At 44.8% G+C, this 12,362-nt stretch overlaps 1 protein-coding gene across 3 annotated transcripts in view; it reads left to right on the forward strand.

Moving 5' to 3' along the window:
- Window positions 1–3,619: 3,619 nt before the first annotated feature.
- Window positions 3,620–12,362, forward strand: part of NBEAL2 (neurobeachin like 2) — a 231,804-nt gene continuing 223,061 nt past the window's right edge. For all 3 annotated transcript variants that reach the window (XM_082257949.1, XM_082257950.1, XM_082257952.1), the window contains exon 1: window positions 3,620–3,822. In XM_082257949.1, coding sequence (XP_082114075.1) covers window positions 3,697–3,822 — 126 coding nt within the window. In that variant the 5' untranslated portion in view covers window positions 3,620–3,696. The remainder of the gene's footprint in view (window positions 3,823–12,362) is intronic.

The raw sequence follows: 12,362 nt of genomic DNA on the forward strand, positions 1-12,362 counted from the left end.
ACACACAGCCATTAATGTCTAAACCGCTGGCAACAAAAGTGAGTACACCCCTAAGTCAAAATGTCCAAATTGGGCCCAAAGTGTCAATATTTTGTGTGGCCACCATTATTTTCCAGCACAGGTTGCCACTGGAGCCCTCTTCCACTCCTCCATGATGACATCGTGGAGCTGGTGGATATTAGAGAATAAATTTACACTGTTATACAAGCTGTACCCTCACTACTTTACATTGTAGCAAAGTGTCATTTCTTCAGTGTTGTCACCTGAAAAGATAGAATAAAATATGTATTTATTAAGAATACAGGGTACTCATAATACAGGGTGTCACCCTTCCATGGAAACATTGCTGTTTATCAAGCTCTTATACTATAGCGCTTTGTGAGTACTCTGTATTCTTAATAAACTTCTGCCTGAATAGTTTATACAGAGAGCACAAGATTTTCAATGCTTTGTTCCCCTTCTACTTATGGCCCTGTGATATGGATGGATGAGCTGTCTGATCCTGGACTCTCCTGCATACACCTTTTTGCTGGTATCTGATTACCCCTGTTAGGGGACTGCTGTTTCTGACCCTGGGTGGCACCTGGGTCAGATATTGAGGTGAGAGGCTTGCACTTCTGCTGGTGGATTTTTCACAGTCACTGAGAAGTTTTGAATCTAGAGATCACAGTATTGTATATACACGGGGATTCTGTATATGCTTTTTACGAATGGACTTATCTATCATTTTTGTCACCTATTTAAATCACACGGACTTTTGATGCACAATTTATATATGGACTATTTTGATTGTTTTCCATGTGCACCTTTATGATTTAGCGCAACACATTTATTTTACTAAGTTATTACAATAGGACAGGAATATAATAATGTATCATACAGGTTAAAATCTTAGTAATAAAGAAATATAATGTATCTGACAGGTCATAATAATAATACAATGTAGCAGACATGTAAAAATAATATTAATACAGTCAGGATTATAACAATGTAACAGACAGGAACAGGGTATTATAATAGGGCAGGAATATAATAATATATCACACAAGTAAGAATATTAATAAAAATAATGCAGAAATATAATGCCTCAGCAATAATAATAATAATAATAATAATAATAATAATAATACAATGTAGCTTACATGTCATAATAATATTAATACAATGTAGCATACATGTAATAATAATAATAATAATAATAATAATAATAATACAATGTAGCGGACATGTAGTAATAATAATAATAATAACAACAATACAAAGTAGCTGATATGTAATAATAATACAGGAATATAATGTAGCAGACAGGTAATATTAATAATAATAATAATAACAATAATATTAATACAATGTAGTAGACATGTAGTAAAAATAATAATAATAATAATAATACAATGTAGTGGACATGTAAAAATAATAATAATAATACAATGTAGTGGGCATGTAATATTAAAAATAATAATACAATGTAGCGGACGTGTAATAATAACAATAATAATAATAATAATACAATGTAGCGGACAGGTTATAATAATAATTATAATAATAATACAATGTAGCGGACATGTAATAATAGTAATAATAATAATAATAATAATACAATGTAGCGGACATGTAATAATAGTAATAATAGTAATAATAATAATAATACAATGTAGGGGACATGTAATAATAGTAATAATAATAATAATAATACAATGTGATGTACATGTAATAATAATAATAATAATACAATGTGATGGACATGTAATAATAATAATTATACAATGTAGCGGAAATGTAATAATAATAGTAATAATAATTAGGGATAGACCGATTATCGGCAAGGCCCATATATCGAGGGCCGATATGCACTTTCCCCGATATATCGGTATCAGCCCCGGAACTGGCTGATATTGCTGATATTTTTGTGACGTCATTCTGCCTTCTTAGGCCGCCTCCCTCGCCTTGGGACAGAATCGTCTGGATTCGGGACTAGTCTTGCGGGAGTGTAATCACAGCCATACACCCACCCACAGCAGCCCGGTGCCAGGCAGCCACCTACATCCGCAGGCACTGTACCAGCCAGTCACAGGTACTGAACCAGCCAGCCACCCACAGGCACTGTACCAGCCAGTCACAGGTACTGAACCAGCCAGCCAGCCACCACAGGGTGCCAGCCAGCCACCCACAGGCACTGTACCAGCCAGCCACCCACAGGCACTGTACCAGCAAGCCACCCACAGGCACTGTACCAGCCAGCCAGTCACAGGTACTGAACCAGCCAGCCACCCACAGGCACTGTACCAGCAAGCCACCCACAGGCACTGTACCAGCCAGTCACAGGTACTGAACCAGCCACCCACCCACCACAGGGTGCCAGCCAGCCATTAGAGTCGGTTCACACTACTCCGACTTGTCAGGCTGTGCAATGGAACCGTTCTAAGAGTCGCTCTGACTTAGAAAAAGGTTCCTGCACTACTTTTGGGCGAAGTCGGAGCGACTTGCATTGACTACTATTATGAGAAATCGTTTGCAAGCCGCGATGAAGTCGTGCTGCACGGGCGACTTCAAAGTCGCCCAAAGTCGGGGTGACTTTGAGTTGTGGTAGTGTGAACCGACTCTTAAGCATTAAACAAAGATTAACATGTTCAGTACCAAATTTGTGTCAAAAATTGTCTTTATTTTTCAAAACTTTAAATGTACAAAATATCGGCCCGTACCGGCCGATACCGATACGTTGTGACCAAAATATCGGTATCGGCCCTGAAAAAACCATATTGATCTATCCCTAATAATAATATAATGTAGCAGACATGCAATAATACAATGTAGCGGATATGTAATAATAATAATAATAATAATAATTATTATACAATGTAGCGGACAGATTATAATAATTATAATACAATGTAGCGGACATGTAATAATAATAATAATAATTATACAATGTAGCGGACATGTAATAATAATAATTATCATACAATGTAGCGGACAGATTATAATAATAATAATAAAATGTAGCGGACAGATTATAATAATAATAATAATAATACAATATAGCAGACAGATTCTAATAATTATACAATGTAGCGGACATGTAATAATAATAATAATTATAATACAATGTAGCGGACAGATTCTAATTATAATACAATGTAGCGGACATGTAATAATAATTATACAATGTAGTGGATATGTAATACTAATAATAATAATAATAATACAATGTAGCGGACAGATTCTAATTATAATACAATGTAGCGGACATGTAATAATAATAATTATCATACAATGTAGCGGACAGATTATAATAATAATAATACAATGTAGCGGACATGCAATACTAATAATAATAATAATAATAATTATACAATGTAGCGGACAGATTATAATAATAATAATTATACAATGTAGCGGACATGCAATACTAATAATAATAATAATAATTATACAATGTAGCGGACAGATTCTAATTATAATACAATGTAGCCGGCAGGTCATGCCCCGGGCCGCCTCGGTCAGTGCGCTCTGCGCTGGCATTGCCCAGTGATTCACCCTGGCTGCAGTACCGGCACCATCCAGGGGGATCGGGGGGTCGCTGTGGCTGCAGACAAAGCCCAGCAGACAGGGAGGAGGAGGACTCGCAGCACCTTGCTGTGTTTGTTCCTCACCTCCTCCGTGCCTCGCACCTCCCAGCACCTGCCATGGGGCAGCATGGAGCCTGAGCCTTCCTGGAAGAGCAGGGCCACCCCGGGACATGACACCGACCTAGAGACGTGCCCCGGCAGGATGGCATCTAAGGAGAGGCTCTACGAACTGTGGCTGCTCTACTTCACCAAGGTAAGTGACTGTGGCCCCCGGGGGCCCCCCTGTGTACGCAGACAGGAGCCGCAGGAGGTGTCTGACATCCCGGGCACCCACCTACCCACATCTAGGGGGGGCTCTCCCATGGAGGGGGATGTTGTCTGCAAGTTTCATAGCAGGGGTGCCCCCCCCCCCCTAATGTACAGCAAGTGGGCAGGTGTCAGGGTGACCCAGGTGCTGCAGGTGGTAGTCCAGAATTGGGGGTACCCCTACACCCCTCCTATCCTTCTGTATTATCCTTACAAAGTGCAGAAGCTGTAATATCACCCAGTTGTGTTACATTGTATTGTACAGGTGGGGGCAGGATGGAGCTTGTCTGTCTTCTTATCTGGGGGGGTAGAGAAGCTGTGATAGCAATGATAATGCCCAACTCTGGGGGGGGGGGGGGGGGGGGGGTCTGATCCAGTGATCCAGGGTGAGTGCACTGTGAAATTTGATGATCTGCCCCCCCTTTGGGGTATTTGGGGTCAGGTTGTGTTGGAGTCAGGATGGAGCTCATCTTCCTTCTCATCTGTTCCCAGGAGGGGGCCCTTCATGTCAGGGGGGTGGGGTGCTATCTCCAAGACTTAGAGCAGAGGAGCCCAGGGTGACTGCACTGTGATATTTACTGATTGGGGTATTTGGGGTCAGGTTTTGCCCCCCCCCCCCCTCACCTGTTCTCAGGAGGGGATCCTTCATGTCATGGGAGGGGGGTGCCCTTTCCAAGATTTAGAGCAGAGGAGCCCATCCATGTGTAGGGAGAGGGTAGGTGGGCAGGTGTCAGACAACCCGGTTGTAGCAGGTGGTAGTCCAGAATTGGGGGTACCCCTGCACCCCTCCTATCCTTCTGTGTTATCATTACAAAGTGCAGAAGCTGTAATATCACCCAGTTGTGTTACATTCTATTGTACAGGTGGGGGCAGGATGGAGCTTGTCTGTCTTCTTATCTGTTTGGGGGGGTAGAGAAGCTGTGATAGCAATGATAATGCCCAACTCTGGGGGGGGGGGGGGTCTGATCCAGTGATCCAGGGTGAGTGCACTGTGAAATTTGATGATCTGCCCCCCCTTTGGGGTATTTGGGGTCAGGTTGTGTTGGAGTCAGGATGGAGCTCATCTTCCTTCTCATCTGTTCCCAGGAGGGGGCCCTTCATGTCAGGGGGGTGGGGTGCTATCTCCAAGACTTAGAGCAGAGGAGCCCAGGGTGACTGCACTGTGATATTTACTGATTGGGGTATTTGGGGTCAGGTTTTGCCCCCCCCCCCCCTCACCTGTTCTCAGGAGGGGATCCTTCATGTCATGGGAGGGGGGTGCCCTTTCCAAGATTTAGAGCAGAGGAGCCCATCCATGTGTAGGGAGAGGGTAGGTGGGCAGGTGTCAGACAACCCGGTTGTAGCAGGTGGTAGTCCAGAATTGGGGGTACCCCTGCACCCCTCCTATCCTTCTGTGTTATCATTACAAAGTGCAGAAGCTGTAATATCACCCAGTTGTGTTACATTCTATTGTACAGGTGGGGGCAGGATGGAGCTTGTCTGTCTTCTTATCTGTTTGGGGGGGTAGAGAAGCTGTGATAGCAATGATAATGCCCAACTCTGGGGGGGGGGGGGGGTCTGATCCAGTGATCCAGGGTGAGTGCACTGTGAAATTTGATGATCTGCCCCCCCTTTGGGGTATTTGGGGTCAGGTTGTGTTGGAGTCAGGATGGAGCTCATCTTCCTTCTCATCTGTTCCCAGGAGGGGGCCCTTCATGTCAGGGGGGTGGGGTGCTATCTCCAAGACTTAGAGCAGAGGAGCCCAGGGTGACTGCACTGTGATATTTACTGATTGGGGTATTTGGGGTCAGGTTTTGCCCCCCCCCCCCTCACCTGTTCTCAGGAGGGGATCCTTCATGTCATGGGAGGGGGGTGCCCTTTCCAAGATTTAGAGCAGAGGAGCCCATCCATGTGTAGGGAGAGGGTAGGTGGGCAGGTGTCAGACAACCCGGTTGTAGCAGGTGGTAGTCCAGAATTGGGGGTACCCCTGCACCCCCCCCCCCTGTCCTTCTGTATTATCCTTACAAAGTGCAGAATCTGTAATATAACCCAGTTGTGTTACATTCTATTGTACAGGTGGGGGCAGGATAGAGCTTGCATTTCTTCTCATCTGTTCTTGGGGGGCTGCAGAGTGGGGGGCTATCACAAGGTTTCAGGCCAGAGGAGCCCATCCATGTGTAGTGAGAGGGAAGGTGTCAGGCTGGCCCATTAGGCAGGCGGGAGCCAAAGTGTGTGTTTGAGGGGGGGGTGAGGGTCGTTGTGATATTTACTGATTGGACCCTTATTTGGGGTCAGGTTTTGCCCCCTCATCTGTTCTCAGGATGGGGCCCTTCATGGCAGGGGAGGGGGGTGCTATCTCCGAGATTTAGAGCAGAGTAGCCCACCTATGTGTAGGGAGAGGGTAGGTGGGCAGGTGTCAGACAACCCAGTTGTAGCAGGTGGCAGTCTGGAATGGGGGGTCTCCATTTCTCCATATCCTTCTATAGGATCCATACAAATTACAGAAGCTGTGATAACAAGGATAACGTTCAGTTTTGGGGACCCGGGGTGACTGCACTTGTAAACTGTTCTATTTACTGATTGCCCCCTGTTGGGGTATTTGGGGTCAGGTCATGCCCTTTTAGGCTGGCGATGCAAGTGTACCCTCTGGGTGTGTTGTGCAGGTGGAGTCAGGGTGGAGCTTGTCTGTCTCCTCATCTGTTCCCAGGAGGGGGTCCTTCATGTCAGAGGAGGGGGTGCTATTTCCAAGATTTAGAGCAGAGGAGCCCAGGGTGACTGCACTGTGATATTTACTGATTGGACCCCAATTGGGGTATTTTTGGTACAAAGAGCAAATGACTCCTGCGCTTAAGGGGTGACCTTGCGGCTGGTATCTGGAAAATGCGATTCAGGTCAAATTGTAGTAAATGCAGGCTGTACTGCCACTCTCAACGGGTCGTGGTAACCCAAAGAAGATACTGGAAAAGAGAAATGGACAGAGGGCGCACCAGCCTAGCGCATTATCTTTAAAACAATTTATTGTAATAGACATGTATACACATAATACTCACAAAACGATTATGAAACACGGGCAATAAGCAATGAGGGACCACCAGGGGTCTCCACTGGGCATCCTCAGCTGCCACAGGCCGCGGAAGGATGTAGACCTCCAAAAAACCGCTTACGCGTTTCGGGGTGTTCCCCCCTTCATCAGAGGGTATTTTTGGGCAGGTTGCCCCCCTCATCTGTTCTTGTAAACTGTTCTATTTACTGATTGCCCCCGTCGGGGTATTTCGGGGTCAGGTCATGCCCCTTTAGGCTGGCAAAGCAAGTGTACCCCCAGGTGTGTTGTGCAGGTGTAGTCATGGTGGACCTCGTCTGTCTTCTCATCTGCTCCCAGTCAGGTAATGCAGCAGAGTATGGTGCTGTCTCCAATTTAAGACCAGGGGAGGCCACCCCTGGTAAATGTAGGTAGGCAGCTGTCAGGCTGGCCCAGGTGCAGCAGGTGGGGACCCAGAATGGGGGGGGGGATGGAACCCCTGCACCCCTCTGATTCCTCTCTAGTAGTGGTCTCCAAACTGTGGCCCTTTGCTTGCCTTTATCTGGCCCTTGAGACACTTCCTTCCACTGCCACCAATGGTGGGGCTCCGTTCCTGCCACTGCCGCCAATGGTGGGGCACCGTTCCTGCCACTGAGGCCAATGGTGGGGCTCCATTCCTGCCACTGAGGCCAATGGTGGGGCTCCGTTTCTGCCACTGAGGCCAATGGTGGGGCACCGTTCCTGCCACTGAGGCCAATGGTGGGGCACCGTTCCTGCCACTGAGGCCAATGGTGGGGCACCGTTCCTGCCACTGAGGCCAATGGTGGGGCACCGTTCCTGCCACTGAGGCCAATGGTGGGGCACCGTTCCTGCCACTGAGGCCAATGGTGGGGCACCGTTCCTGCCACTGAGGCCAATGGTGGGGCTCCGTTCCTGCCACTGAGGCCAATGGTGGGGCTCCGTTCCTGCCACTGAGGCCAATGAACATTTCTACTCCCAATGGCCACACTTCGTCCCCCTTAATGTCTGGAGGACAGTAAATTGGCCCTTTTGTTTAGAAAGTTTGGGGACCGTTGCTCTAGTCTATATGCTCCATGTAGAAGCTGTGATGGCAATACTGGTGTCCACCTCTAGGGGGCATCAGCCTGATTCAGGGTGACCGCACTGTTTTTATAGATGTGACCCCATTGGAGTATTTAGGATCAGGCCGCCCCCCCCCCCCCCCCATTAAACTGGCAGGAGGAGTCAGGATGGAGCTTGTCTGTCTTCTCATCTGTTCTCAGGAGGGGGCCCTTCATGTCAGGGGGTGCAGCAGAGTGGGGGAGGGGCTGCTATCACCAAGCTTCTGGGTAGGTGGCCAGGCATCAGGTTGGCCCTGGTGCAGAGCCCAGAGTGGGCCCGGGGGTACCCCTGCACCCCCCCCCCAGCTCGATGCAGGGTGACCCTACTTGCACAATGCTCTATTTACTAATCCAACCCCTGTTGGGGTATTTGGGTTCAGGGGGTGCCCCTTTAGGCTGGAAAAGTAGTTCAGCCCACCTACCCCCACACAGTTGTATTGCATTAATTTGTGTTGCGCAGATGGAGGTCAGGATGGATGCATACGTCCTGGACCCCCCCCCCCCCCCAGAAGGTGATTCTCCTGCCCCGTTGCCCCCCCTATAGAGTGTGACGTGTCCGTTTGAGGGAACTTGTGTGTCACATTTTGTTTCCAGCAGAAGTTTGACAGCTAAAAATATCCCCCACAGCTCTGTGACAGGATATGGCTGCTCTTATCACACTGCGGGTGCGATGCCGGCCCAGCTGTGTGGGCACATGTGAGTACAACGTATGAGAAGAGTCATCGCCCTCCTCTGTGTGACCTGCACCCGGCTCAGCGCCAAAATATCCAAAGAAAGAGTTCTCTCTGCTTCCTGTAACTGATAAATGTCCATACATGCAGAATGAGAACAGATACCGAGAAGTAGTACTGTGCAGAGTCCATACATACAGAATAAGAACAGATACTGAGAATTACACCCGGCATACAGGACAGGAGAAGTGGTACTGTGAAGAGTCCATACATACAGAATAAGAACAGATACTGAGAATTACACCCGGCATACAGGACAAGAAAAGTAGTACTGTGCAGAGTCCATACATACAGAATAAGAACAGATACTGAGAATTACACCCGGCATACAGGACAGGAGAAGTGGTACTGTGCAGAGTCCATACATACAGAATAAGAACAGATACTGAGAATTACACCCGGCATACAGGACAGGAGAAGTGGTACTGTGAAGAGTCCATAGATACTGAGAATTACATCCGGCATACAGGACAAGAGAAGTAGTACTGTGCAGAGTCCATACATACAGAATAAGAACAGATACCGAGAATTAGAAGATAGAAGGGCACTGTTATGGGTTACACTGTGCTATGTAATTAGGAATATTGGTAGTATGTTTGGTTGGAGGGTGGGTTGGTTCAATATTTGGTTGGTGGGTGGGTGATTTGGTTGTGTGTTTGGTGGGTTGGTTGTATGGTTGGTTGGTGGATGGGTTGGTTGGTTGTATGGTGGGTTGGTGAGATTGTTGGTCTTTATGTTGGGATTCTCTGTAGTGGAAGTTTGGTGCGGGGGTCTCAGGACACTTTTATATCTGGGATGTATTTGGGGGGGATCTTCTTCCATGTTCTTATCTCTTGAGGTTTACCTGCCGTTCTCTTTGGGAATACAATACAAGTTATTTCCTTTAAAGCTGAACTACAGAAATGTGTATACCATTGCAGTGGCCACCTACCCCCTCCCGCTACCTTGGCACTGCAAGGGTTAAATGTTTTAGTATCGGGGTTCAGGGCTTCTTCCATTCATGCGACTGGTCCAGCTTTGCCGCCACTCTAAGCCGCTCATAGCCGTGGTTGCATGCTTGCCTTTTGCGATACACAATAACCCTGCATGGCAAATGAGGATGCTGCTGCTAATAATCATCATCATAATAATAATAATATAACATTTACATATTTTTACAGACATGTAGGACAGAATATCCCTAAAGTTATCATTATTATTTTTATTATTAGCAAAGCCACATATTCACCCTGCAAGGATGTACAAATATGTAATTATTAATATTTAAATACATATGTGGACATTCTTTCAGGGGGAAATATCTAGTGTTAATATTTAATAATAATTATAAAAAAAGTGTGTGTGTGTGTGTGTATATATATGTATATGTGTATATATATATATATATATATATATATATATATATATATACACACACACACACACACACACACACACACTTTTTTTATAATTATATATAATGTGTAATAAAGTGTATGTATATATATATATATATAATATAATTTTTTTTTTTTTACATTATATTGATAATTTTAATATTATTAAAGCTAGATATTCCACCCTGCAAGAATGTTTACATATTTGTACATCCTTGCAGGGTGGAACATCTAGATCTGATATTATTACTGCTATATATTCTGTCCTGCATTGATGTAAAAATATGTATATTATCGTAATTGTTATTGCTTGTAATAAGAATAATGCATATTTGTGTATATTAAAGGGTGAAATTATTAATAATAATAATATTTCCACCCTGCAAGAATATACAATAATGCATTACTCTTATTATTACATACATATTTGTATATCCTTGCAGAGTGGATGCAATAATAATTACAATATCCATGTAATACAGAATATACAGCACTATTACTATTTAATAATATTATCAGAGCTAGATGTTCCACCCTGAAAAGATGTACAATTATGTAATTATTATTTAAATACATATTTGTGTACATCCTCACAGGGTAAAATATCTAGCTCTATTTGAAAAAAAAAAAATAATAATAATGTAATGCAAGAATGTTGTTATTATTTTACATGTACATCTTAGCAGGGTTGAAGCAATAATAATTGCAATAATATAGAGCTATTTATTCCTTCCTGCAAGGATGTACAAATATGTATATTTTATTATTATTATTATTATTATTATTATTATTATTATTTTTATTATTGTTGTTATATCAGAGGTAGACACTGTAGCTGAATGTTGCAGTGGATCTGCCTGTATTTTATTGGGGGGGGGGGTCTTAGTTATTTAGTGTGACCTGGTATCACCTGTTGCAACAGCTTATGGAGCAGAGCTCAGACTGAGGGAAGGAAAAGCAGCACAAGGAGCCAATAGGTTGTGCTTCAGTTGCTGATATGCTAACAAGGGGCCATGGACAGGAGCATTACTTATCTGCACTTCGTACTCCTTCCCTGCTAGGCAGGTCTGTGCTGTGTAGCATAGCTGTGTAAATTTCAGAACTGGGTGGACAGACCTTCTTCTTCCCTTTTTTTTTTTTTTTTTTTTTAAGGTAATCTTGTATGTATTTCCTCGGTATATTCAGTTGGAGTGCAGCTTTACATAGTTTTGTTTTTAGTGTGTCAAGAGGAACCGCCTCAAAAATGACAGCATGTGCCAAGCATGAACAAAGTGTGTCCTGAGTTCACAGCCAACAATCGCCAACAAGGGAAACATAACAAGATAGTAAATGCTATAAAAGTGCGTTCTCCATAGTTTCCATAGCACCAACCCGACCCGACCCCAGCAAAAGAACATGGAGAGCTCCTGAGTGACCCTCCATAGATCGATCATCACTCAGGTGTTATTATTATTATAATACAGGATTTATATAGCGCCAACAGTTTGCGCAGCGCCTAACAAAATGAAGGCGGACATTGCGGTTACAATACATTTGGGACAGAAGGAATCAGAGGGCTGTGGTCGTTAGAGCTCACAATCTAATTTAATGTTCTTAATTTTTGTTCATCGCCTTTTAGTGTTTCCAGTTTACAAATGTTTTTCTATCAAAACCGGGATGTAGAATTCAAGCAAAATGAATAGAAAGTTTAATTATGCAACTATTCACATATCATTCAGTTTATTTGTAAAATATATTTTGTTTCTTTTCCTGTAATCCTTTGCATACCGGTTAAGACTGCTAGATACTGGGGCTACAGGATCCAGAAGGGGAGCAGACAGATTGAAAATTGGCAAGAAGAGGGTACAGAATGGTGACGGTTGGATTTATAATATAGATGAGCGTGTAGGAGTTGATACAGGAAGCAAAACTCAGGAGGCGGAGGTAGCTCCTGAGGAGCAGGAGGAGAAGGCGGAGGCAGCTCCTGAGGAGGTGCAGGAAGCCCTGTAGGAGGAGGAGGAGAAGGCGCAGGAGGAGGAGTTGGTGAAGGTAGCTCCGGAGTATTAAGCAGGGAGGAGGAGGTTGCTCCGGAGGATTAAGCAGGGAGGAGGAGGTAGCTCCGGAGGATTAAGCAGGGAGGAGGAGGTAGCTCCGGAGGATTAACAGGTAGCTCCGGGGGATTAGGCAGGGAGGAGGCGGTAGCTCCGGGGGATTAGGCAGGGAGGAGGCGGTAGCTCCGGAGGATTAGGCAGGGAGGAGGCGGTAGCTCCGGAGGATTAGGC

The sequence above is a fragment of the Pelophylax lessonae genome (genome assembly GCF_965119305.1).
Source record: "Pelophylax lessonae genome assembly, chromosome: 5".
NCBI lineage: Eukaryota > Metazoa > Chordata > Amphibia > Anura > Ranidae > Pelophylax > Pelophylax lessonae.